Source organism: Phyllostomus hastatus, unplaced genomic scaffold (assembly GCF_019186645.2).
Source record: "Phyllostomus hastatus isolate PE091 unplaced genomic scaffold, TTU_PhHast_1.1 phas_scaffold_501, whole genome shotgun sequence".
Lineage (NCBI taxonomy): Eukaryota > Metazoa > Chordata > Mammalia > Chiroptera > Phyllostomidae > Phyllostomus > Phyllostomus hastatus.
In genome coordinates, this window is record NW_025334033.1 from 39,676,973 (window position 1) to 39,702,987 (window position 26,015).

Consider the following 26,015-nt stretch of genomic DNA (forward strand, 5'->3'; position numbering starts at 1 on the left):
TAGACCTTCCGTCATTTCTCTCACAATCCCAGGACCCGGGGGAAAGAGCCTGTTTGGCGCACCTCTTGCCTGGTGGTCCCAGCAAGGCTGCATTCTGGGGGTAAACCGTTTCCCAGAGAAAGGAAGGTGTTGACAAAAGGAGAAAGTTAGTGATAGTGTCATTTTTTAGAGAGAAGTGATTTCTTTACCATAGAATGTTATAGAGAATAAGCGGAAAACATTACTTTTGTGTAATTAACTTTGGTCAGGGAAATCCATCACAGACCTAATAACTGGGTCTGTACAGACTTGCTGGATGGCAAAGCCAGTTAAAATGAATTAGTTACCATATTTTTCTGACCATAAGATGCACCTAGGTTTTAGAGGAAAATAGGAAAAAAATTTTGAAGCAAAAATGTGGTAAAATATTTAATAACATAAGTAATATAGTATTTCACCAATGTAAATGCAAACAGAACTCAACAGCAGCATTAACAACCATTATTCCTCCCAAATTGGGGGAGCAAGGGGTGCGTCTTATAGTCCAAAAAATACAGTACTTCAATTTCTGTCTGCTCAGAAAAAAAGATACTGCTCACCTCACAACAGAGTCTAATGAATACTGAGAGGGCCACATGTTGAATAATTTTTAATACTTTATTTTATAATGACTGATAATGATCAAATTTATTTTTAACAGGGTCATAGACAATTTACTAGCAAGGATACCAAGAGTTAACATTTCTTTCATGTTTTCGATTTAGCTGGCGTGTAGTTGGTCGAGTGAGAGACTTGTCCCACTGTAGTGACTCACTACTACGGACCCTTATTTCGACATTGTCACACACAGTCCCTTTCATAAGAGCCTTAAAGATATAGCAAAAGTGTAACTATAGGTTGGTCTTCTCACATCAGTTTATGGAACTCAGTTCCCTCAGTAAAGCTGGCGTTTGCCAGACGGAGAACGCCTGGCCGCGACTGTAACAGGTACCCAGAGAAGCTGGCCCAACCCACTCCTTCCCAGGCTGTGGACGTCAGGGCTTGAGTACCTTATAACGATAACGCATTCTCCTCACCAACACCTTAGGGAGAGGGCATTATCTCACTCAAAAACTGGAAGACTAAAATAATGAACTGGTAAGAGCCCTCATTGTTTTGAGGGTGACAATTCAAGCTTATTATGCCAAGAACATTTAGAAACAGTATTATAATAATTACCATAGAGTAATTTTTAAAACAAGAACTAAGGTTTTATTTTACCTGATATGTTAGTAACTAGAAAATTATGTTGGCATTGTGTTGCTAGACATTGTGTTGCTAGACATGAGATTTATGCCTAATATAGGCAAAGATGAGGTATAATGACTTTATATTTAGCCACAGTGTCCTATTTTAGAAAGAATGGAAGTTGGCTTACATGTACAATTTGGATATAGGTTTCCACATAATTAAGAAAAAAATTACTTCAAGAAAACAACTGCTTGAAAAAGAAAGGTCTTCAAAGTCACAGAAGTCACTTGAGAAGAAATCCATCCTGCAGTGGGTCATCGGCTTCTACAGTGAAACTCGCTGTACCCGTGTAGTGGGCTCGCCCGGACACTTCCACTATAACAGCATTATAATCACCGCATTTTGCTTCCTGGAAAAAAAATATGAAAGGAGTACAATATCAAAATACTGCATTCATATCTGGCTTTAAGTTATTTTGTGGCTTTTTTATCATTTTAAAGAAAACCCAAGGGTTATTTCAACAGGCAATGAAAGGAGAGCAACCTGATCAGGTCTGTGTTTTCCGTAAGTTAGGCTGTAGGGTGGGAGACAAACTGGAGAGGAGAAGAGAAAATGCCCAGAACCCTTTAAGAGGTAAGCTTAATTCAGTGATTGAATCTAGAGTCACTGGGGTAACTTTTAGTGAGGATGGAGAAAAGCAAAACAGAGATACTGTGGAGGTGGAACTGACAGGCCTGGGCACCGATGTATGTGGGACGCGAGGAAGAGGAATACGTTAAATGTGACTACAGCTTTTAGCTTGAAAGTGACGTTGACTCTACCATTAAACAAGATGGGGAACACGGCAGGAGAGGCACATTTAGGAAGGGAGGGAGGGAGGACTATTTAACAAGTTGAATTTGCAGTATCTCTGGGATAATTTTGAGAGTTTACTGGACAGTTGGGAACACACGTGTTAGACTCAGGAGAGAAGCCCAGGGTAGGCACTGCCGGGAGGAAGGTTTGGAGGTCATCATCAGAGGGTGACTGAGAGTTGAAGCTTCAGAAGTGGGTGAAATTGCCCAGGGGCATTAAATTACAGAGGGGATGAGAAGGGAGCTAAGGATAAAATGCGGGGGACCTCTAAGTAGAAGGACAGGGAAAGGAAGCTGGGGCCGGGAAAGGGAAGGAGCAGATACTGTCAGAGAGCCTGAAAGAGCGCAGACAGAGAGGATAGGTAGGTGGTGCAGGTGCCGATGTTCAGGCAAGTATGATTAGTAACTATTACATAAACAACTTCAAATCTTAACTACAGCGTGTCTTTAATTTCTAATTTTTAAAAATGAGAATAACTGAAGCTTAAGGTAAAATGTCAATTATCAGGTTAGGGTACAGTAATTTTATTATCTTGTTATAAAGTTGCTATAACATAAAGCCTCACTGAAAACTTGCTTTGTCTAAGAGCAATGTAATGTAATGCTTAACAGTGTGGGGTCTGCTCAGGAAGACCCCACTCCTAGTCTGGGTCTGTTACCTACACTCTTAAATTCTCCGATTATCACCTGTTAAAGAAGAATGATACCAGCACTGACTTCCTAGAATTCCTGTGAGGCGATGGTGGGCATACAGCACAAAGTGCTGAGCTTGGAAGTTGGCATGTAGTGAAACACCCAATAAATGACGTACAGTAGGGGTGTCAAACTCATTTTCACTGGGGGCCACATCAGCCTCGAGGTTGCCTTCAGAGGGCCGAAGGCAGTTTTAGGACTGTGTAAATGTAAGTACTCCTTAACTAGGGGCAAGGAGCTCTACATTCGGCCCTTTGAAGGCAGCCTCAAGGCTGATGTGGCCCCCCGTGAAAATGAGTTTGACACCCCTGATGTAGTCTTCAATTGCAGACTTGAGACGATATATTCTAAATTTTTGCACACAACATAAATGGTTTGGTATCTCGTAAGTTCATGTACTATATAGGAATGCCTAACTTAAATAAATAAAATTCAATACTCAGAATAATAACCAACCTTTAAAAATAGCTATATTAGGATATAAAAGTCTGTGTTAAAAATAGATTGCTATGTTAAAAGACTCTTTATGAGTAGATTCATTTACTAGGTGTAAATAAGTCATCCTGTAGATTTCATTTATTAATATGAGTAAACTCACTAATTAGCTCTATTAGCTAGCATGTTTGATATTTGACTGCATTACAAAAATTCTACTTCCTGCAACTTTTCAGGACTTTCACATCCTGTTAGAAAATGGAACACTTCTATAGAACAAAAACAAACAAACAAACAAACAAATTCAAACTGTAATTTAATGGTTCTAAAACATTTTGGTCCCGGAACCCTTTTATACCTTCTTAAGGTCTGAAGACCTCAAAAGAGGTTTTGTTTACTTAGGTCATATCTATTAATATTCGCTATTTTGGCAATTAAAGATCTTTGTTCATTAACTCATTAAAAAAACAAAGTCATTACATGTTAACATAAACAATGAAATTTTGTAAAATTTACGTTTGCCAAAACAAAAACATATTTAATGAGAAAAATAGCACTGTTTTACATTGTTGCAAACAGACGAGGGCTAGATGCCCGTATGTGCTCCTGCACTCAGTCGGCTGGGCTACCACGTCATTTAGCCTCCGGAGAACTCCACCGTCCGCGCACGCGTGAGAGAATGAAAGTGGACAGCACATAATGCCTTGGTGTTACTACGAGTATAGTTTTAAGCTCTGGACCCACGGAAAGGACCTTGGGAACCCCCAGGGCTTTGCAGACCACGCTTTGAGAACCAACATCTGAGTGGAACAGTTGTTACAGGCCTGTTTTAAAATTCTCTTCTGAATGCTGAGTGAAGAAACTCATTTCACACCCCACTTACACCTCTTCAGTCTCAAAAGTAACACCGTTACAAAGAGCCACGGGTGTCACTCACCCTCACGGCCTTCCCTGTGAACACTGACCCAGTTGCACTGCTTTTAAAGGCTCTGGTCTGGTCCAGCTCCAGGAGCCCTTTGTGATACTGTAAGGCAATGCGGGCTGTCACTCCTGAGCCGGTAGGACTTCTGTCAACCTGTTTCAGAATAAATGCAGAAAAGCCTGTTCATAGTGCTCCAGTTTCACATTGCATGTCTTTTGTGCCTAGAAATTACAGTTTTAATACCTGTTCATCCGCAAACACACAAATGTTGGTGGTTGGCTCCTCACTATAAGTGTCTTTTCCATCCGTTAATATAGTTCCATATAGAAAGGCAAGGTCTTCACTATCAGGATGAGTAATTTTAAACTGCAAATAACAAAAATTATCAACCACATGTAAATATTTCAATTCAAATATATTTTAAAAAATTTTTTATTGATTGATTTCTTTTTAGAGAGAGAGGAAGGGAGAGAGACACAGTGATATGTTGTTCCACTTACTTATGCCTTCACTCGTTGATTACTGAATGTGCCCTGACCAGGGATTGAACCCACAACTTTGGCATTTTGAGATGATGCTGTAACCCACTGAGCTACCGGGCCAGGGCTAAATTTATATTTTAAATAACATATATGGAGAACTGTTAAACATAACTTTTCCATCTTTATCATTTTAAAAATACCTTTCGGGTCAAGTTACTAAATGCTAGAAGTGACATTTTTGTCTAGATGAATAAAGAAAGTTTTATTAAAAGTTACAATTGTTATGCTCAGAGTCCTTCCTAAAGGGTCGCCCTGCACATAGCCTCTAGAACGGCCCTATTTTGTACACACATGGCCTAAACATACACACTCCACGGCACGGAGCCATGGCTGCTCAGACAGGAAGAGCTAAGACAATCATCCTTACACTAGGGAGCTTGAAGGGATCATGGAAAAAAAAATCAGGCAATGAGAATCTAGAGCTGAAGTTAATACCACTGATAGAGACAAGACTGTGAGAAGTCACAAGCAAGCAAAAGTTACAAGGATGCAGATGCTATTAGGTAACAGAAACAACTGGACAAAAAAAAGATTAATTGTAAAGGTTGAAGTCAGTTTGTATCATAAAACGCAGCAGATACACGCAGAGAGAGGCAGGCACCCAAAGGATAACTAAGTCACGTCCAGGGCAGAGAATGGTCAGCCTAAAGGTATACTGCTTCCTGTTCCCAGAGGCCTGGTGGTTTAATTTTTCCTGGATTTTGGTAACTTCTGCTAGTTTGACCAAGATGACTGTAATTGTACTTCCAAGAGTATCTTTACAGATAGTACATTCCACTACCCCTTACCTGTCATTTAAAGTAGTTGAAGAGGTTTGGATTCTTAGAATCCAAAGACTCCATTTATAACCAAGTTATAGAGGCTTGCATATTGGATCTTTGTTCTCTGTTCTCTTAAAGCCCCTATGCCCCCCTCTACTCCAGCACCATCCAACACCACGTTGTTCACTAGTGTGCTTCCCTCCCTACACCTGCTCCTTGAAGGTGGGCTTCATTCTCCCTTTGTGCCTCCGGCATCTAGCATAGTATCTGACATAAGTAAGTTCTGGGTAAGTAAGTGCTTGTTAAAAGAATGAATGGATGAAGATGCATTTATATCATACTAACTTCAGCCCCACTCCCAATGGCCTTTCCCTAAATCTAAATCAGCATATGAATGGTCAGCAATTCACAAAGTACTTCCACTGCTTGATTCATCCCTAGTAAAAGTTCTGCTCACATTTTTTGCAGAATCCCTCCTTCTTCAAGTCCATCTTTCACAACCTTGGTGAGAAGTTCAAGCTTCGATGAGAAGTTCAAAATTACTTCTATTAAGAAAACTATGCCTTTTCCTTTTGATTTCATTAAAAACAAGTTGACATCATTTCAATGCCAAACTGTTAACTTAAACTATTAATTGTCTGCTTGACAGAACAGAGAACTGATGTAAATTCAGAGCTTCAGGAGTTACAATGACAAAACAATTTTACATATTGGTATTGACGGTTCTGGAAAAATAATAATTTAGAGCAGGATAAACTATATATTTTAATTTTGTTATTTAAGTTATAAATTAAGTTAAAGGTTGAGATATGTTTAATTGGCTCATTATTAGCATAAGTATATTAGATACTATCATTCACAAGCTATCTTTTATTTAGAATAATTAAATTATCAAATACTAAAACATTCAAACAGTGTATATGAGTTATTGGTAGGTCCCAATTTCAAAGTAAAATAACAGACTGGTGCTAGAAATGAAAGAATATTTGAAATTTGTTTATTATCTGAATTGATTTTGTTAGAATTGTTTTCCCAAGCCAAAACTAGAGTTACCTAAGTAGTTATTTAATTAACTTCTTAGCAATATAGGAAAATTCACTGATTAGGAATTAATGTTCTTTGTAAATAAGAGAAGGACTGATCAGATTTAATGAAATTTAATTTGTAATCTATATTTTATATTCATTATTTTCAAGTTTTGTAGAATGATCATATATGGCAAAACATGCATTTCAAATTAGTATAGTGGAACCCTATACTATGATACATTTACTATATTTTTAAGTAACCACAAATTTATTAGTATATATGTATTCTTAAAGTTAATAATAGTTATCATTATTGAACACTTATTATGGGCTTGGCACTATACTCTTCTAAACCTCTACAGCGCAGGTATTTCATAATTTCCATTTTACAGATTGGAAAACTGAGGTACCTGAGGTTACATAACTTGTTCAAGGTTATAAAAGTTACAAGTGGCAAAGCTGAAACTCATAGGTTGTCATGCTCTACAGCCTAAGATTCAAACCAGTACCCTATTCTTAGTACAACTAATAATTTAAATACAAAATATAGGTATTTAAATTTCTACATAAACATGTAACTAATATTTCCTTCATGCCACAGAGAAAGGCGATTGTTTTGATGGCAGCGCTTGTACTGACCTGAGCTTTCACTGCTTCTGTCACTGCACTTGCTGCATCCACAAGGTCCCTCGTCTTCGCGGAACCAACATCCAGTCCTAACTTCTCGGCGCTGACAAACGCATAAAACGCACCACCATATGCAATGTCCACTACCACCTGTCCGTGCCTAGGAACATCCACCAGCAGATCTAAAAGAAATGTGTTTGAAAATAAGTTTGTGTTAGTACTTTAACAATAAAAATCATAGAATATTTCATATGTGTATGCTGTGGGGGTGGGGGATCTCCTCCCTATCATAAAAAGGAATGAAACAAAAGTCCATCTTCAAAATAAGCATCAAGTAAATAATGATAAACCATCAGCTAAGTGCATCTTTGTTTTTAATTTGATGTTTGCATACATTATACACGTGAATGCCATGTTTTCTTAACTTACACATGCATATTTGTTAACTATTCTGAGGATCTTTTTTCCAGGAAACATCATAAAGGCAGAGAGAGGAAAACCCTGGGACATCAATGTGTGAAAATTATGAAGGAAAATGTAAGTTCCCTCTCATACTATTAGGAATGGTTTTATTTTATTTATTTTTACAAAAGATTTTATTTTTAGAGAGAGGGGAAAGGAGGGATGAGAAGAAGAGAAACATCAATCAGTTACAATCTGGGACCAAACCCACAAACTAGGCATGTGCCCTGACCAGGAATTGAACCAGCAACTTTTTGCTCTGTGGGACAACACCCAATCAACTGAGCCACACAGGTCCAGGCAGGAAGAGTTTTAAATAGTGAGGATTTGGAGTCCTATTTACAAACTGGTTTTCTACAGCTCTAAAGTCAAAACAAAATGAAAAAAGATTTTTTTCCTATATGTTATATATAAACACTTATTCACTTATATATTTCATCCCATGAAAGTATCTGCAGACAAATACTGAGAACAAAGCTATTGCAGAATCACTGGCCTTTAGGGTGTTATTTTGCATCAGGATTTTAATGAGTATTTTAAGCGTCCAACATACCCAGTTTCACCTGGAGGTCAGTTGTTTGAAATCCTGAATAGGTATTTCCAAAGGAATGGCGCAAGGTGATATTTTTGGATCGTATAACTGTTTTTCCCTCTCTTCCTCCAGTTCAAGTGGGCTTGGTTATCAAAGTGTCTGGGGGAGGCTTATGGCAGGGGAGAAAGCAGATTTTGTGGAAAACTAGGGACTCGGAGGAAAGAGATTTGTTGTCAAAGGAGTGTTCTGAAGGGAGAAATGTTTCTCCTGGTCAGTAGAGAAATTGCCTCTGGACTGAGAAGAGTCTGGGGGTCCTGAGTGTGGAGCACATGTCTTCCCCACAGCACCATGGGGAGGTTACAGGGTGTGGGGGGGGGGGGGCAGATAGGGGCAGATTGTCAGAAGCTGCAAGGAGGAGGAAGGCAAGGGCAGAGGATGCTTCCTTAGTAACCTGTGCAAGCTGAGGGCCAAAAGGTCCTCCTCTCCAAGGCCTCGGCTTATACATACCAGGAAAAGGGGCACCAAGTGGAGGGATGAAGCTGAGCCGGGTACAGTCTCGAATTCATAAGTAAAGTTGTGAAAAATAAAGTATTTCTTGTATTCCTGAGTTTGCACAGTCATGCAAAGGTACCAGTGTGCTTCTAGTTACAGGCTAGCCGACAGAGCCCTTTTTACATGTGATGGGTGAAAACACAGATAATTTTTCACCGAAAGAGTAAAACGTATCTGTGGAACAGCAAAATTCAATGAAAAAGGTCTTCATCTGGATGCTGGTACAACATGAAAAGCACATTTGATGAAAGAATAAGGAATTAGATGGAAATAGGGGACTGCAAGAAAGCTAAGTGTGTCTTTGGGGTCCCCATGTGTAAAATGGAATTGCTAGTCTCCCCACAAAAAAAAACATTTGAGAATTCCATGTGATAATGTGTAGGGAGTGCTTCGCACTGATGAGATATGCAATAAATGTTAATATTAAAGCCAGAAGTTTAATTTCCAATGGGAACAGGACTCTTAAGAGGACAAGATATTTACATTTGTAAATCAGCATGTCCTCTAAATTTCATTTTAGCTACTCACTCAACAAAAGTTGACTTTCTCCTATTCTAGCACTTGAACACAGTGAACAAAACTTGAAGTTTTCATTTTAGCAGGCGGAGTGGAGGTGGACTCAGCAATTCTCTGAGGTGGGCACTGTTGTCATCTTCATTTCACAGACACGACATTGAGGAGTAGAATCCCTTTCATGAGGTCATGGAGATGGAAAAGGGCAGAGCAGTGATCTTGATTGAACACTGTCAGTCCACCTTTTCTGTATAGTTCTAAGTAGAGAATTTAGGATTTCATTTTGTTAATGATGCAGAGTGACCATTAATGCTCACCGATTATCATACAGTTATGCTGCGACGCTCTCTGGAACTACTGTGCTTACAGGATTGGCTGCCCTGCCGTGACCATCCCAAACTGAGGAAGTAAGTGGTGATCCTGCTGCCTGCTGTCATTCCCCACTAGAGCTGGAGTGCTCCCCTGTGCTGCTTGCATGGCATAGTTAGCCAGGTTAAATTGCTGAGGTGTTGGAGATGCAATCCCAATGCAGATGTGGCACGGTTCTCTCCTAAAGGAGAAAGTGGCATCAGTTTGCTCTAAGACAGACAAATGCTTGCTTGGGCTATTATGGAATCATTCAGAATCAGGCTAATCCTGAATTCAAATCCTAGAGGAGGACCAGGACCACTTGATAGAATAATTTGCATGATCTGAAGACTTTGAAAGAAAGAGGTGATAACCCTGCTCCTGTCTGGACTAAATTACCCCCCAGCTCACTTCAGTCATGACTACTAAAGCATCCTCACCTATACAATTCAGCCCTTTGGAGGGATTTCTATGTAAGGATGACAGTTATTAGACAGCTGTTTTATAGGACATACAGCTTCAGTACTGGGAGCCCAGAAGTTCAGCACACCTAGAGAACTAATTAGTAACCTTGCATATTCTGTAGTCTGTCTCTAGGAATATATATATTCCTAAATTCTAAGTAGTGCCTTATACATACTCATTTAATTCTCACAAAAAACTCCATGAGATAATACACAAAAAGCATAAATAAGGAGAGGGTTAAGTAATTTGAGTAAGGTTGCACTGCTTTAGGGGTTGTCAGGCTTTGAACCCAGGCAAAGTCTGTTCCTGTTTTTAAAAAGTAACAACAGAGACATCCATCCCTATTTTAATGATTTATAAATGGCTTAGTTCATTCTCACTTAATTTCCCCCCAAGCGGGGAAGCATGTTTTACAGATGAGTTTTCCAAACTTACACTTTGTAACTTGTCAGGGGGTATAGTGTGACCAGCGAGGGTATTCTGAGCAAGCCAGGAACCCAGTTAAATTGGTTGTTCTTTGCAACGTCCAAATTGGTTAGACATTGCTTGGCCCAACTGTGAAATCTCTAGGAATGCCTGAGAGTGGGGACTAGGTGCTACGAGAGAAACGCGGAATTCCGTGCTTCCCGAGGCTCTCAAGACCACAGGGCGGCAACTGAATTGCGTGCACCGCACAGATCCGGAAGGCTAAGATGCCGACACACCCGCAGAGACTTAGAATTACCATTTTATTAAGTGCAAAGGCCGTGGGGGTGGGTTAGTTGCTCCATGTGGTTCCAGCCCAGAGATATAGTGTAGTTAGTTGTGTCTCGGGTTGCTGCCCAGGGCTGGGAGGGTCCCTCCGGTTACCTGTGGCCAGCGCGAAGGCCGGGACGCTGTGGAAGCGCACCCGGCCGCGGCTGAGGCCGCCCTCGCACTCCACGAAGGCGGCCACCAGCCCGCACGGGCAGTGGATGTTGACACGGGCCTCGTGGGCGCCGGCCGGAGGTGCTGGCACCAGGCCGAAGTCGAGGGCGAAGCGGCCCAGCGCCAGCACGGCGTGACCGCACATGGAGCTGTAGCCTTCGTTGTGCAGGAACAAGACGCCCAGGTGCGCGTCAGGTAGCTCGCTCGGCACCAGCACGGCCCCGTACATGTCCCGGTGTCCCCGGGGCTCGTGCATCAGCCGTCGCCGCACGTAGTCAAGATGCTGGCGCATGTAGCGCCGCTTGGCCAGCAGCGTGGGGCCCACCACCGCCGGACATCCCCCTAGCACAATGCGCAGGGGCTCGCCGCCCGTGTGCATGTCCACCACGGACAGCGTCGGCGTCCCCGGGTCGTGCGGTGGAAGCCGGAGCCCCGCCAGCGTGCGGTCGGTTGTCTGCATCAGGGAATACGACCACCGACCGGCGTCGTGGCCTTCCCCAGGGCGCACTGGTTTACTCAGCGCGAAGTGGTGAGGACGCGAGGTCTCTCCAGGGGGAGGGGCCTCCGAGCACAAACAAGGAAGTGTGAGGAGGGAGGCGGGTCTTCGAGGCGGTTGCCCGGGTTACCAGGAGACGGAACTACAGAGACGTCTGTGCCCCGGAAGTCTGGGCCCTGTGGCCGGGTCGGCTAATCCTGGAGCATCTCCAGGATAATTTAGGAGCGGCCAATGGGTACGTGGTAGCCGGGGTCCTGGGAAGCGTTTGTCATTGTCCCCGGTTTTTCCCTAGGCCGCTGGCTCTGGGCTGAGCCCCCGTGGGCGGCCCCCAGGTAGCGGCTCATCCTAGCTTTTTGCTCCCACCCGCCCTGGGGCTGGGCCCCAGACTCTTCCCGGGCTCTGGGATGGAGTGAAATGGGATGGGGAGGTGTCGGCTCCAGACCCGCTGCAGAGGGGAAGCCGAGCGCGTGCGGGGAGTGGGAAAGGCTAGGCTTTTGTTCTGTTCAGAAGGTCATTTCAGTTTCTGTGTCAGTCCCTTTCTTTAACATTCCTGAGAGTTGACTTTAAAATCTATATGCGGGCGTTAGTCTGGGCAGAAAAACAGTCAAGGAAGCGGAAGCTACTTGCCGTATCACTGTTGTCTCTTGCTTCAGCATCAAACCTCAGCTAACAGGGCCCTTAACAAAGGTTGGGGGTGGGGGGAGTCAAAGTTTCAGCTCTCGTTTACAGAAGGAAATGTAAGGGAAAAGTGAACGGATAATGGGAGTCAGGCTTTTGTTTGGCTGATGATAAGTTGTTGCTGGTTTTCAGGACTTGAGGTTTGAAAAACTTGACATTACTTACATTTAAATGTATTTATTAAGCATCTACTAGATGCAATGCCTGGGTAGAAGAAACTTCCAATTCTTTAACTTATGCCTTCTCAAAAAATCTGAAACACTTCATTTCCATCTATTAGTTTAGAACATTGTAATTACAATTGATTTAAAAATAAGGGCCAAATAAGGTAAAGAAGCCCGTGGATTTTCTTTAAATTTCAGAAATTTGATAAATGTGAAAATATTACAGTTGAGGCATTTTTGTCAGTGCTAGGTCTTTTTTCCCCCTCAGCAGCACAAGGAGAGAAAAAAAATTAAAAGTCTATTCGAATTTGAGAGGAGAAAGGGTATTGTGGATCGGTCCATTTCCAGACTGTGAATTCATGAAGAATTTGGAAAATGATTGCTCAAGAATAATTGTAAAAATGCATAGTTTTCATATTAAATTACATTTGACCTCAGTTGTTTTGGATTTTTTCCACACTAGGCTGTGGGTTCCCTGAAGGCAGGGTCTCTGTCATGTTCCTCTGTGGACCATTAGTTGCCCCTACCCAGTGGAATGAATCGGGCGCTTAATCTGTGGATATTGAATGACTAGATCAGTGAATGAAGGGAAACATGCCACTGATGAGAAATCCTGCCTCAGTAACTTCTACCTGTTGGTGAGGTCAGAGACAATCTGTAGGTCCTGAGGTTGTTTTGTTTTTGTTTTTGTCTTTTTGTAAAGAAGAGCTGCTTTTTATTTTCCCTAAGCCTTGAGATCAGGGGATTGATTCCATGGCAGGGGTTCCCAAATATCGGTCAGAGGCCCAGTGACACCTTGCTGAAATTTTCTCTTGTCCCTGACAAAAATGACAAGAGTTAGGACAATGTAATAAGCTTTTTATAAAGGTGAATTTGTTGACTCTACAGGCCTGCCCTTTATTCTGAAACTATGTCCTTTATGCTTTTTTGGTGGTAAAATGTGTTCTATGACAGAAGAGGGTGATAATCAGTGTTGCATGCATGTGCACAAGCACAGGCACTCACCTTCCTACCAGAGCAAAATGAAAAGCAGTGATCCTCCCCTAATCCTCTTATTACAGACAGACAGTGTGCATTCGGCAGTCTAGACCACCTGATGGAGGGGCGGGGCTAGGCTTTGAGGTCCAGGGATATCTCTTGATTTGCTGGTAGAGGACTGGGGATGTTAATGATAAGAAACTGTATCAACATCAGAGTTCCAGTATAACTTTCTGCAGTGCCCCAGTGTAAAGGAGAAATTTAATTTTTAAAATAAATGCATCAAGACTTTTGTCATACATATGATTTTTTTAAATTGAAAGCGTGTTGATATTTCTGCCAAGTGCTTCAACTTGCACTATTTTTTATAATCACAAGAGATGTTACTGTACTGGCATTTGTTTTTAAAAAGCTGTCGATATTCAACCAGCATGCCTTGGACTTTACTGTGGGAAGACCCTGTTATTTAAAAATGGCTCAACGGAAATATATGGAGAATGTGGGGTAAGTCTTCATGTTTGTATGCTACTTCATTTGTAAACTCTTCGCTTTTGAAATATTTTCACACATAGAATATCTTTTTTCTTCAGTCTATTCATTATTTCATAAAAGAATATGTAGGCATTAATAAAATATTTGTGTCTTTGTATTGATTGATCGATGGATACTACATCCTTTTTGACAGTCACAGTTATTGTGTTTTTTAAAACATTTTATAATTTTGTAGTAATTTTTAATTTTTATTAATGATATAGTACAGTGACTTGAACATCCAAGTAAATTAACTTTACAGTTCCAGAATACTTGTTTGCAATTATTTTTACACACTATTAATAACTAGGTTTTCCATTTACTATTAGTAAGCTAATTTAGTAACTTAGTGAAAGAACTCCTTTAAGAGCATTACACAGATATAGGCAAATACACTGTAGATTTCTTTTTATTTTACTTATGCTTTCTCTTTGTTTATTTCTAAAAAATGCACATAGAAACAGATGTTTAAATAGAAATAGAATATCTTATTTTGGGGATGTTGATGTTCTCAAGCAAGCAATAGCTGTACACACTGTTTTTATACATTGTAGGTGTGTCCAAGAGGACAGAGAACAAATGCACAGAAGTACTGTCAGCCGTGCACAGAGTCCCCAGAACTTTACGATTGGCTCTATCTTGGATTCATGGCTATGCTTCCTCTGGTTTTACATTGGTTCTTCATTGAATGGTACTCAGGGAAAAAGAGGTTAGCACTTTCTGTGAATGTATCTGGATGGACTGATGTTGGAATAATTATCACTTAGAAGACCTTATCAAGTAATTATACTACCTTTCTTGTTTTAGTTATTTTTTATTTATTTATTTACTTTGTTTTAGAGAGAGGGGAAGTGAGGGAAAAAGAGAGGGAGGGAAACATCCATGTGTGAAAGATACATAGGTCGGTTGCCTATCTCACACATTCAGCTGGGAGCCTGGCCCCCAGCCCAGCATGTGCCACTGGGAATCAAACCAGCGACCTTTCAGTTTTTAGGCTGGCACTCACCCTACTGAGCCACACCAGCCAGGGCTGTTGTTTTAAAAGTGGTAAACCTGTTTTTGCTTTATTTTCTGATTACTTTTGATTGTGGCAAGAAAACTTAATGATAGGGCATGCCTCAGTAATTATTAAGGGAAGTATCTGTTGTCTGTTTTACTTTAAATGAGCTTGAAGAAATTTTTTAAAAAGTATTTGACATTTTTTAAAATAGATTTTTTAAAATCCTAAATTATCATATTTATAGCCCTGGCTAAGTAGCTCACTTGGTTGAGGTGTCATCCCAAGTACCAAAAGAATGCAGGTTCGATTCTCGGTCAGGGCACTCACCTAGGTTGTGTTTCAGGCCCATCGGGGTGCCTGCGGGCGGGGACTGCTCAGGGTTCCTCTCGCACACCGGTGTTTCTCTCTCTCTCTCAAACCAGTAACCATATACCAGGGTGTGGGTTAAAAAATTTATAATCTTTATTGGTTTTTTACAAAGAATGGCTTTTGTTTACAAACTTGATTGTTCTAGAGCAAATACTTTGGAATTGAATTTGCTACTAGTAATCTTCTGTAATGTAGTTAAAATGATACAGCTGCAACCTAATTATGAAAACTCACACTAACACATTAACTCCATAAACATTTATGAAGCACTGTGTTTTGCGTTGAGAAGATCAAAGGAGGTGGTACACAAATAACTGACATGGTTTATAGCCGTAATCATGTAGCAAAGACAAATGTATACAAACGAAATGTAATATAAATCAATCTTAAAAGTATATAAACAAAAAGTGTATGGAAGCATTGTAAACAAAATGCTCTGGAATCACAAAGAGTGGAAGAGATAAATTGTGCCCACTAGGATCTGAAAGACATGAGGAAAAAACGTTTTAGGCAGAGCAAACAGCTTGAACAGTGTGGCACAGAGGTACGAACCATGTGCCCTGTTACGGTGGGAATGGAAGGAATCCCTGTGGTCGAAGTGTGGACTGTGTGTGAAAAAGAGGTAGCGAAAAGGAGAGTGGGAAGGGTAGACTGAGGCCAGAATGTGAGGTTTTCTTTTTATTTTTTAATTGTACCCTTTATTTTTTTAACCTTATTCTATTACAGTTGTCTCAATTTTTCCCCCTTTGCCCTCCTTGCCCATCCCTCCCCGAGCCCCCCGCCCCCACAGTCAATCCCCACACCATTGTCCATGTCCATGGGTCATTCACACATGTTCTTTGACTAGTTCCTTCCCCTTCTTTCCACCATTATTCTCCTCTTTCCTCTCCTCTGGTCACTCTGTCTGTTCCATGTTTGTATATCTCTGGTTCTGTTTTGCTCATTAGTTTATTTTGTTCATTAGATTTCTCTTATAAGTGAGATCATATGGTATTTGTCTTTCACCAGCTGGCTAATGTCACTTAGCATAATATTCTCCAGTTCCATCCATGCTCTTACAAAAGGTAGAAGTTCCTTCTTTCTTTTGCTTCATAGTATTCCATTGTGCAGATGAACCACAGTTGTTTGATCCACTATCTACTGATGGACACTTAAGTTGTGAAGTTTCTTGATGAGGATGGGAACTTTATTCTGTTGGGAATGAGGAATCAAATTCTGCCCTAGTATATTTTAGCCACACTGGTGTTTAGTTCCTCCGACTTCTCAGCATCTTTCCTGCTTTAGGTCCTTTTCCTTTCCCTAGGCTCTTTTTTCTGACTGGAATACTTTCTTGTCCCTCTCACTGCAACTTTTTACCTCTCTGCCTTTTTTCCTTCAGGTTTCAGTTTAAGTTACACGTTGGAGAGGTCTTCGCAAGCCAAGCTAAAGTAGATCTGTGCTCTTATGTTTCTTTTTTAATAGCACTCTTCATTTTGTTGTTTCTGTTTTGTGTTTAGCACTCAACACAATTTATAGTTAGTTATGTTTCTTTTTCTCAATTAATGTTCTGCCCACCCCTGACTCGAAGCTGCAAGAGGGCAGTGGCCATCCCTGTTGTTCTCCACGGAATCTCCGAGACCAGCTTACAACCGCTGGCATGTTGGAGATGCTCGCTTAGTATTTACCGAGTGAATGGTTTATTGGCGAAGGTTTACTTGAGGAAGATACCCTCTGTGGAGGGTGGATGAGAAATCAGAGGGCTGTCTGAGAAACACTGATGGCCAGATTCCGGTCCCGGGAATGGAAATGGAAGGGATGGTCAGATGAATTAGGATCAGCACTTCTCTGCATTCTGCTTAATAAAGCCACAGTGATTATCTATGTTGAAAGAAACTTTTTTCCCCCCAGAAGAATCTGTAAATTGATTTTTAAAAAGCAGCTCTTATTCTTTTAATTTTTGTTATGAGTAATGAAAGATTATGATGAGAAAGGTGTGAATATGTTAAAGCCAATATAGAATAAATGCTCAGTTAATTATTGGGACTTCTCAGGTCAAAGTAGAGAAGAGGTGGTGGAGGAAAGGGGGTACCTTCCAAATGCATTACAACTAAAACATCAAGTATGTTTTGAGGGATAATTTGGAGCAGATAGAGCTTTCTTTTCTTCCCTTCCCCTTCCTCTTATTGATTCCAGAGAGAGGGGAAGAGAAGGAGAGAGGCAGAGCAACATCAGTTGACTGCCTCTTGCACACACCCTAAGTGAGGACCAAACCCGCAGCTGAGGCTTGTGCCCTGACCAGATTCATACCCAAAACCTTTTGGTTTGTGGGGTGACACCCAAGCAACTGAACCACGTTGGTCAGGGTGAGGGTAAAGCTTTGTTTCGTAGGTAGAACAGAGGAGTGGTCAGCGCTTAGGCAGGAACAGTGGACTTAAAAAGGAGTTGCGTCACTGTGCTTACCCTACCTAGTAAGTTGGTAACAAGGAACACAGAGGCCTTCTTTTTCATTTTCCTGAGACGTTGGACTTCTAATATAGGAAGCAGGGGCCTGGCTATCTGAGGCTAACTAGTGTTTCTCAACCCCTTTGTCACTGTCACCTCTTTAATTCCATAATTCCACCTACCCCCATGAAATTTATGTTTATCTGTTTATGTAGTGTATGTACATAAGTCCTTTATTATGAAAAGTGGAAGAGTATTTTATCCTCAGGAGTTAACAGTGAAAATTTCTTTTAGAAACCATTTCTTGAGTCCTGGCTGGTGTGGCTTAGTGGATTGAGTGCCAGCCTGTGAACCAAAGGGTCAGTGGTTGGATTCCCAGTCAGGGCACATGCCTGGGTTGTGGGCCAGGTCCCTAGTAGGGGGCGCACAAGAGGCAACCACACATTGATGATTCTCTTCCTCTCCTCCTTCCCTTCCTCTCTCTCTAAAAAAATAAATCAAGTCTTAAAAAAAAAGAAACCATGTTTTGAATCATATCCAGGTTTTATAAAAAACTATTTGGCACTAACACTTTTTTGGTAATTGTGCTTCTTTTTTCTGTTAGCTCCAGTGCACTTTTCCAACACATCACTGCATTATTTGAATGCAGTGTGGCAGCTATTATCACCTTGCTTGTGAGTGATCCAGTCGGTGTTCTTTATATCCGTTCATGTCGAGTATTGATGCTTTCTGATTGGTACACAATGCTTTACAACCCAAGTCCAGATTACGTGACCACAGTGCACTGTACTCACGAAGCTGTCTACCCACTGTAAGTATGTATTTAGACTAAGGATCTTTTTTTAAAAAATGATAATTACTGATTTCATTTATTTCAACAGGTTGAGCATTGTAAAATGGTATCTAGGCACAGGAGGAAATACACAGAAATGATTTTCTTAAGGAACATCATCTGATAGGAGAAAATAGAAATACATCGTAGTATAATAGAAGTGAAAGTATTTTTGTATTGGTGTTGAAGTATGTGTAGACACTTACAAATTAAACCATACATGTTTCTTAAAAAGGGATTTGTAAGGAAAACCTTTCTGATATGCAGCAGAGAAGTAATATCTAACACGCAGGAAGGAGTATGGGCTTTGGAGTGAAAAACAGGCCTGAGTTTGAATCCCGGGTCTCCCAGTAGTTGTGTTAGCTGGAGCCTGTTCAGAGCCTCTTGTAGCTCAGTTTCCCCATTTGTACAACGGGAATGATGATCCTTTACGAGGTGGGGATGAGGGTTAAATAAATCCGTACACGTCAGATGCAGTGCAGCGCCTTACATGTAGGAAGCACCGAGTAGTGGCTGATATTGTTAGAATGTTTGGGCTAGTGTTCTTTTTTTTGTTTGTTTGTTTTTTCCCAAATGCCATTTCAAATGTTTTATTTTAGAAGTATCAAATTCATAGTATTCTGTATAATACCATCCCAGACTACTTCATTTTTAGAATTTTTGTAAGTTGCTGGTGTTCATTTGATGTGTTTTTGGGAAAGTTCTTAATAGTACTAAGTGCCAAAACACACATATACATATGTAAAAAGATAGTTTTCAAAAAATGAGATCCAGGTATAAATATGTCAAAATCTTTTATACCTGCCCAACTTTAGCCCTACAAATTATTTATTCCACGTATATATTCTCTCTCTCTCCATCTATATGGCTAAAATACACACATACACATACACACACACGTATATGAAGGACTGATAAAGCCCCTTGTTGATTTTTATAGAACTGTACCCTCAGCTTCAATGAATGAAGTAATAGCTACATAGTATTCCAGCATGAATGTACTATAAAATTTAACCAGTTTTCTGTTGTTGAATGTTTATTTTTTTCCTGAGTTTTCTTTATTACGTGATCCAAAAAAACCTTATTCATGAAGTTTTTTTTGTGTATCCTGGAACATTTCCCTTTGATAAATTTCTACAAGTAAAGTTGCTGGACGAAAGGATATAAACATTTTAGGATTTGGGATGCACATCTCCAGACTGCGTCCTGGAGAGGGACCAGCATGCACTTCTCACTAACGTATGAGAGTCCTCTTGGCTGGCCTTCCGCAAATATGAATATTCAACGGGTAGAATTAATATGTTTTTTAACCTTTTTTTCTTTTTAAAAAATATATTTTATTGATTATGCTATTACAGTTGTCCCATTTTCCTCCCTTCACTCCCCTCCACCCTACACACCCCCTCCCACCCATATTCCCCCCCTTAAGTTCATGTCCATGTGTCATAAGTTCTTTAGGTTCTACATTTCCCATACTATTCTTGCCCTCCCCCTGTCTATTTTCTACCTACCATCTATGCTACTTATTCTCTGTACCCCCTCCCACTCCCCTGTTGCTAACCCTCCATGTGATCTCCATTTCTGTGGGTCTGTTCCTGTTCTAGTTGATTGCTTAGTTTGCTTTTGTTTTTGTTTTAGGTGTGGTTGTTAATAACTGTGAGTTTGCTGTCATTTTACTATACATGTTTTTTTATCTTCTTTTTCTTAGATAAGTCTCTTTAACATTTCATATAATAAGGGCTAGGTGATGATGAACTCCTTTAACTTGACCTTTTCTGAGAAGCACTTTATCTGCCCTTCCATTCTAAATGAAAGCTTTGCTGGATAGAGCAATCTGGGATGTAGGTCCTTGCCTTTCATGACTTGGAATACTTCTTTTCAGCCCCTTCTTGCCTATAAAGTCTCTTTTGAGAAATCAGCTGACAGTTCCCATAAGGGAACTCCTTTGTAGGTAACTGTCTCCTTTTCTCTTGCTGCTTCTCAGATGTTCTCCTTACCTTTAATCTCTGCTAATGTAATTATGATGTGCCTTGGTGTGTGCTTCCTTGGGTCCACCTTCTTTGGGACCCTCTGAGCTTCCTGGACTTCCTGGAAGTCTATTTCCTTTGCCAGATTGGAGAAGTTCTCCTTCACTATTTGTTCAAATAAGTTTTCAATGTGTTGCTCTTCCTCTTCTCTTTCTGGTGCCCCTATAATTAGGATGTTGGAATGCTTAAAGATGTCCTGGAGGTTCCTAAGCCTCTTCTCATTTTTTTGAATTCTTATTTCTTCATTCTTTTCTGGTTGGATGTTTCTTTCTTCCTTCTGGTCCACACCGTTGATTTGAGTCCCAGTTTCCTTCCCATCACTATTGGTTCCCTGTACATTTTCTGTTATTTCACTTATCATAGCCTTCATTTATTCATTTAATTTGCGACCAAATTCAACCATTTCTGTGAGCATCCTGATCACCAGTGCTTAGAACTGTGTATCTGATAGGTTGGCTACCTCTTCATCGCTTAGTTGTATTTGTTCTGGTGCTTCGATCTGTTCTTTCGTTTTGGCCATTTTTTTTGTCCTGATGTGCCTGTTACGTATGAGGGGCAGAGCCTTAGGTGTTCACTAGGGCAGGGCAACAAGGTCGCAGTGTTGTGATGCTGTATGTGGGGGCAGGGTCCAGGAGGGAACACTGGCACTTGCTCAGCTCTCTGCCTGATTTCAGTCACTTCCCCCACTTCCCATAAGCAAAGTGAGCCCATCTGGTGCTGATTCCTGGTAGGTGGGCTTGTGAACATTCTAGGATCCCGTAGGTCTCTCCAAGGAACTCTCCTGTGAGGCTGGGAGTTTCTTCCACTGCTGCCTCAACCCCCACAGGTGTTTTTAATCAGAGGTTTGAGGCTTTATTTCCCCGCACCGGAGCCCTGGGTTGCTCAGTCTGTCTTGCTCCCTGTTGTTCCTCCCGGTTTATCTGCACATGAATGTGGGACCACCCCGTCTGCCACTGAACCTCACCAGGTCTGCCAGCCGCCACCTTTCAATGGGTCCTCTCTACCCTGGCTGCCTGTCTCCGCCCCTGCTACGGGTCTGGATGGATGTTTCTTCTTTAATTCCTTGGTTGTCAGACTTCCGTTCAGTTCGGTTTTCTGTCAGCTCTGGTTTTTTCTTTTTAAATTGTTGTTGTCCTTATTTTGCTTGTGCGAGGAGGCAGTGTGTCTATCTACACCTGCATCTTGGCCTGAAATCTACTTTTTTAACCTTTTATAGGATCAGTCATAAACTATTTCAGAACATATTTTTGATAATATAATTTCTTATTTTACAGCTATACCATTGTATTTATCTATTATGCCTTCTGCTTGGTATTGATGATGCTGCTCCGACCTCTGCTGGTAAAGAAGATTGCCTGTGGGCTAGGGAAGTCTGATCGATTTAAAAGTATTTATGCCGCACTTTACTTCTTCCCAATTTTGACCGTGCTCCAGGCAGTCGGTGGAGGCCTGTTATGTAAGTTTGCTGGGAAAATAGCTCGTGTAGTTACTATACGTGACGAACAATATTTTCACTGAGTATAATTTTTGCACTTTTCTTTAATGTAGAATTTCTTTATATTCTTGAAAATTAACCATAGTATATATTTTTGCTGAAATATAATAAGCCTTATTTTGAAAAATGATGGGTTTTTTGGAATTAAATAGAAATTCTCAAGAAATCAGTGGCAGCTAATCAGAACTGATGTCTGTTTACACAGTGCTTTGTATTTGAAGCTTATAACCTTAACAGGAATATTTTGAAGACCTAAGTATACATTAAAAAACAAAAACTGGTGTTGGCAAATAATATATGGAAGTTACTCTTGGTAATGTATCCTATTTATCATTGTTAGGTCTTAGATTTCTAAGTTTCTTTATGGAAGCCTTTTTAATACAGTAAAAGAAGCTTCAGTATATTTATTTTATTTTATTATTATTATCTTTTATCCTCACTCGAGGACATGCTTATTGGTTTTCCAGAGAGTGGAAAGGAGGGAGAGAGTGAGGCAGAGAAACATCAATCAGTTGCCTCTTGTAGGCACCCTCCCCCAGGGACCAAGCCCGCAACCAAGGCACGTGCCCTAACCAGGGCTCGAACCTGTGATCCTTTGGTTTATTAGACAGTGCTCCAACCAACTGAGCCAAACCAGTCAGGGTGATTCTTTATTTTAATGTAACTTTTCATGCATGTACCCGGCACCCAGTTAGACTAAACTGTCATGCAAAGGAAGAAAAAAAGTTGGCATTAAAGGGCTCACATACTACTACGAAAGCTGCAGTAGCTGAGAGGACGCAGTCTGACACTGACCGTTGTTGCAGGGATGTTAGGTACCATCTTTGATGTGGGGCCTACCAGGGTAGAGGGCAAACCTGGCCTAAAGGAACTAGGCAAGACTTGGCATCCATAAGCAAGTCATGTAGCTTGGTAATGAATTTGGTTCAAGATTAGGGTGGTGCTTCGAGGGTAAGGCCAAGGGAAATTGCAGAGTAGTCAGGGCTGTGTTGCCTCATATTCTGGTTTACAGATGTATCATTTTCAGCTGGACTGCATGGTATTTGAAAATCTGTGGTTCCTTCTAGCTCCTGTCATTCTCTGCTTCTTTAGATTTGGCCCAAACTTCAGCTATGAACCTGCCTGGCTGGCCTCTGTAGGCTTCTGAGGTTGCTATTCTTGCTCTAGAGAATAGAGACCTACTCTACAAAGGATTTTAGACAGAAGAGAGACATGACTAGGTTTGCATTCTACAGAGAAAACTGGGGGGCAGCATGGAAGATGGATGGCAGGGAAGCAGAACCTGGGGGATCAGTGGAGAGATTATGAGCCAAGTCTGCCTGACCTAAAGCAGAAAGACACTAGGAGTGAAAATCTCCTTTGAAGGTAGAGCTAACTGAACTAGGTGACACTGCATGCAAGGGTTGAGGGAATGGGAGGAGAACATGATAAAGTAGCTTTCTGACTTGGTAACTGGTGAATGGAAAAACGGAATATAAGAAGCAAAGAGGTTGGCGAGAAGTGAAGTCAGTTTTGGCTGTGCAAGGAGTGGGCAACGGATTACAGGTTATTTACACCTGTCTGGTGCCAGGGCTGGGATGACTTAAGAATTGTCAGCTTTCAGATCCCTGTGTCCTCGGCATGGGTCTGTCACGGGACTGGCTGAAAGATTTTCCAGTTATGGGGACAACTGTACTGTTTGAATTTTTGTTTATCCAGAAAATGTGCTTAATTTTCAACAGAATGTGAATGTTTGTTTTCCAGATTATGCCTTCCCGTACATTATACTAGTGTTGTCTTTGGTCACTCTTGCTGTGTACATGTCGGCCTCCGAAATAGAGGTAGGAAAAGCTTTTTCCTCTGTTAGAGGTTTTTTCACAGATTTCACAATTGAACAGGAGAATAATACATATGACAGCACAACGGATTGTCTCAGTGATCCTTGGCTACTTGACACTAAGTAGCTTTTAGCTCATTGGCTATGTTTATGAAAGGTTGTCTGCCTGGGAATTAGTGAAGTAGTCAGCCTCAGCTATCTAGCATGTTGGAGAAAAATATCCTTTCAGTTATTTGTCCATAGAACATACTTCATTATGAAATGTTGAAACTTACTAACATCATTTTGAGGGACACATAAGAGTGCTTTATTGCATACAGCACTAATTTTATACTATTTATCGTGGCAGCACTGCCATCAGTAATTATATTATGCATTCTCCACCCTTCTGTGTTGTGTCCCCAATTTTATTTTTTTTATTTTGGGTGTTTATGTTTGTCCTCTAATATCTATAATATTTTAGTGATTTGGAAGTAACATTAGTTCTGATACTGTTTCTGGTTTGAGATATCCATTTTGTGCCTCTAACTTATTATTATTTCAGTGGACGGTCAGTGTTAGAAGGCCCTTTATTTTGAGGCTAAATTCTAAAGGAATAGAAGTGTCAAATACCTTAGTACTAACTGTTCCACCTCGTACTCGATGAGCTGCTGTTTATGCACTGTCTTTAACTGCCCACTGCACTGGGCAAGAGAACATTCTTTCTCATAATTCTTAACTTAAAAGGGCTCGACCCAGAGAAAGTAAGTTGTAAACTATTTTGGAATGATTGCTGTTGATGCTTCTCTTTCTGTTACACCAGTGAGAAAGGGAGTGGGAATGACTTTTAGACAGAAAAATACTGTAGAGGAGCTAGACAGAGTATTTTGATGGTGATTTTTCACATGCTCTCATATGTACGCTGACCTCATTTCTCCTGTGATCTTTAATCAGTAATGCAGTATATATAAGTAGATAAGCAAATTAGTTTTGGCACTTTTTTCAACTCTAGAGAAATATTTGAGGGGGAAATGATTATTTGAATAAAATGCAGCTTTTGCATTTTTGTTTGTTATCCATAGCTACTGTGGGCAGTAGTTATGTTAGCTTGAAATCTGTTTGTCTCTCTGCCCCTGGGAATCTCTCCTGTGTAAAATGTCTATGTACTTCAATGAGCACTCTACTCATAAATCAGAAGTAGAGACCTGCAGTAGGAAAAGAAAGTCTAGCTGTAGCTGAGTAGATGAGCCCTTTAGTAAAAGGAAGTCATGTAATATTGCAAATTATACTTCAGAATGTTTATTAGCGCATGCAGCTATTACTTTTGTGATAATTTGGTCCTTTTAGCACATTATAGAGCTACATTCGAGGTTAAAAGGAAATCAGAGTAGTCACATGTCATTTCTGCTGCCTTCTAATTATGCAGGAATGCTGGAGGGGAAGAAACTGGGTGTTCGCACCTCCTGTCTCTCAGCGGCAGTGGATCAGGGCAGGCAGAAGGCACATCATGGGGGGGAGTTCCCCTTCTGGTTCATTCTTTCTGAAGAAGCCATAGAATTCCAGCGCCCAGTGGTGCTGTACACCAGCGCTTAGAGACATTGCTGGTGCTGCCTCTGCCTGCCCCTGGGACCGCTGGAAGCCTCCTCTCCTCCGCTGTGCAGTGTAGGGGCTGGTGTGAGTGCTCTCATAGGTCCCTTTTAGCTCCACTGGTCAGCGATTCTGAGATTATGATTTTTAAATACATTTAATTAAAATATAATAAATGATCTAGCTGATTCAGTCTGATAACGTTTCTCTTTTCTTTCTTTTGTAAAATTACATAGAACTGCTATGATCTCCTGGTCAGGAAGAAAAGACTCATCGTTCTCTTCAGCCACTGGCTACTTCATGCTTATGGAATAATTTCCATTTCCAGAGTGGACAAACTCGAACAGGATTTACCCCTTTTGGCTTTGGTGCCCACGCCAGCCCTTTTTTACTTGTTCACTGCAAAATTTACTGAACCTTCACGGATACTCTCAGAAGGAGCCAATGGACACTGAATATAAAATGCCAAAAAAAACCTAAGAAGTATTCTTAATAAAAAAGTAAAGAAATAAAAAATATGTATTAGTATTCTTCTGCGATACATGGAAATAAGACTGTCAGTATATCTTAATGTTTTTGGTTTTTTGGTTTGGTTTTGCTTTTGACTTGAGACTTGATGGTTAGACCCGGAAAACAGACTGCACTGTCCCACAGTGGAACACACCAGACACTCACAACACACCGTTCCGTGGCACTGGGAGCCTCAGGAAGCACTTGACTCGCAAAGGTTTAAGTTACTGTTCAAAGTAAAATCATGTTCCGTGTACCTGCCAGTATGCTGCTTCTGTTTTTA

At 40.9% G+C, this 26,015-nt stretch overlaps 2 protein-coding genes across 5 annotated transcripts; one reads left to right on the forward strand and one right to left on the reverse strand.

The window, feature by feature from the left end:
• Positions 1 to 654: 654 nt before the first annotated feature.
• L3HYPDH (trans-L-3-hydroxyproline dehydratase) lies at positions 655 to 11,388 on the reverse strand. Of its 3 annotated transcripts, none has more exons than XM_045823056.1 (5): positions 10,793 to 11,388; positions 7,084 to 7,253; positions 4,357 to 4,479; positions 4,157 to 4,266; positions 655 to 1,618 (listed from the first exon to the last, which is right to left on the reverse strand). In XM_045823056.1, exons 1-5 carry the CDS (start codon positions 11,307 to 11,309, stop codon positions 1,585 to 1,587), a joined length of 954 nt encoding a protein of 317 aa, XP_045679012.1. In that variant the 5' UTR covers positions 11,310 to 11,388; the 3' UTR covers positions 655 to 1,584. The 3 variants fall into 3 exon arrangements, with proteins under 3 accessions (XP_045679012.1, XP_045679011.1, XP_045679013.1); XM_045823055.1 differs by having other exon boundaries at positions 4,129 to 4,266; XM_045823057.1 differs by lacking the exon at positions 10,793 to 11,388 and adding an exon at positions 9,448 to 9,580 and having other exon boundaries at positions 4,129 to 4,266.
• Positions 11,389 to 11,459: 71 nt separating this feature from the next.
• LOC123808791 (JNK1/MAPK8 associated membrane protein) lies at positions 11,460 to 25,738 on the forward strand. Of its 2 annotated transcripts, none has more exons than XM_045823637.1 (7): positions 11,460 to 11,580; positions 13,578 to 13,669; positions 14,251 to 14,405; positions 18,091 to 18,297; positions 21,620 to 21,801; positions 23,584 to 23,660; positions 25,459 to 25,738. In XM_045823637.1, the coding sequence occupies exons 1-7, from the start codon at positions 11,577 to 11,579 to the stop codon at positions 25,675 to 25,677; spliced, it is 936 nt and encodes a 311-aa protein (XP_045679593.1). In that variant the 5' UTR covers positions 11,460 to 11,576; the 3' UTR covers positions 25,678 to 25,738. The 2 variants fall into 2 exon arrangements, with proteins under 2 accessions (XP_045679593.1, XP_045679594.1); XM_045823638.1 differs by having other exon boundaries at positions 11,467 to 11,580; positions 13,596 to 13,669.
• The last annotated feature ends 277 nt before the right edge of the window (positions 25,739 to 26,015 follow it).

Coding starts and splice junctions, on each gene's coding strand:
- LOC123808791 (XM_045823637.1), top strand. Junction 14,406..18,090: donor TGGTACTCAGGGAAAAAGAG/GTTAGCACTTTC, acceptor TTTTTCTGTTAG/CTCCAGTGCACTTTTCCAAC. Junction 21,802..23,583: donor AGTCGGTGGAGGCCTGTTAT/GTAAGTTTGCTG, acceptor TTTGTTTTCCAG/ATTATGCCTTCCCGTACATT.
- L3HYPDH (XM_045823055.1), bottom strand. CDS start 11,309: ATGCAGACAACCGACCGCACGCTGGCGGGGCTCCGGCTTCCACCGCAC. Junction 4,480..7,083: donor CAGAAGCAGTGAAAGCTCAG/GTCAGTACAAGC, acceptor TGTTATTTGCAG/TTTAAAATTACTCATCCTGA. Junction 4,267..4,356: donor GTGTGTTTGCGGATGAACAG/GTATTAAAACTG, acceptor ATTCTGAAACAG/GTTGACAGAAGTCCTACCGG.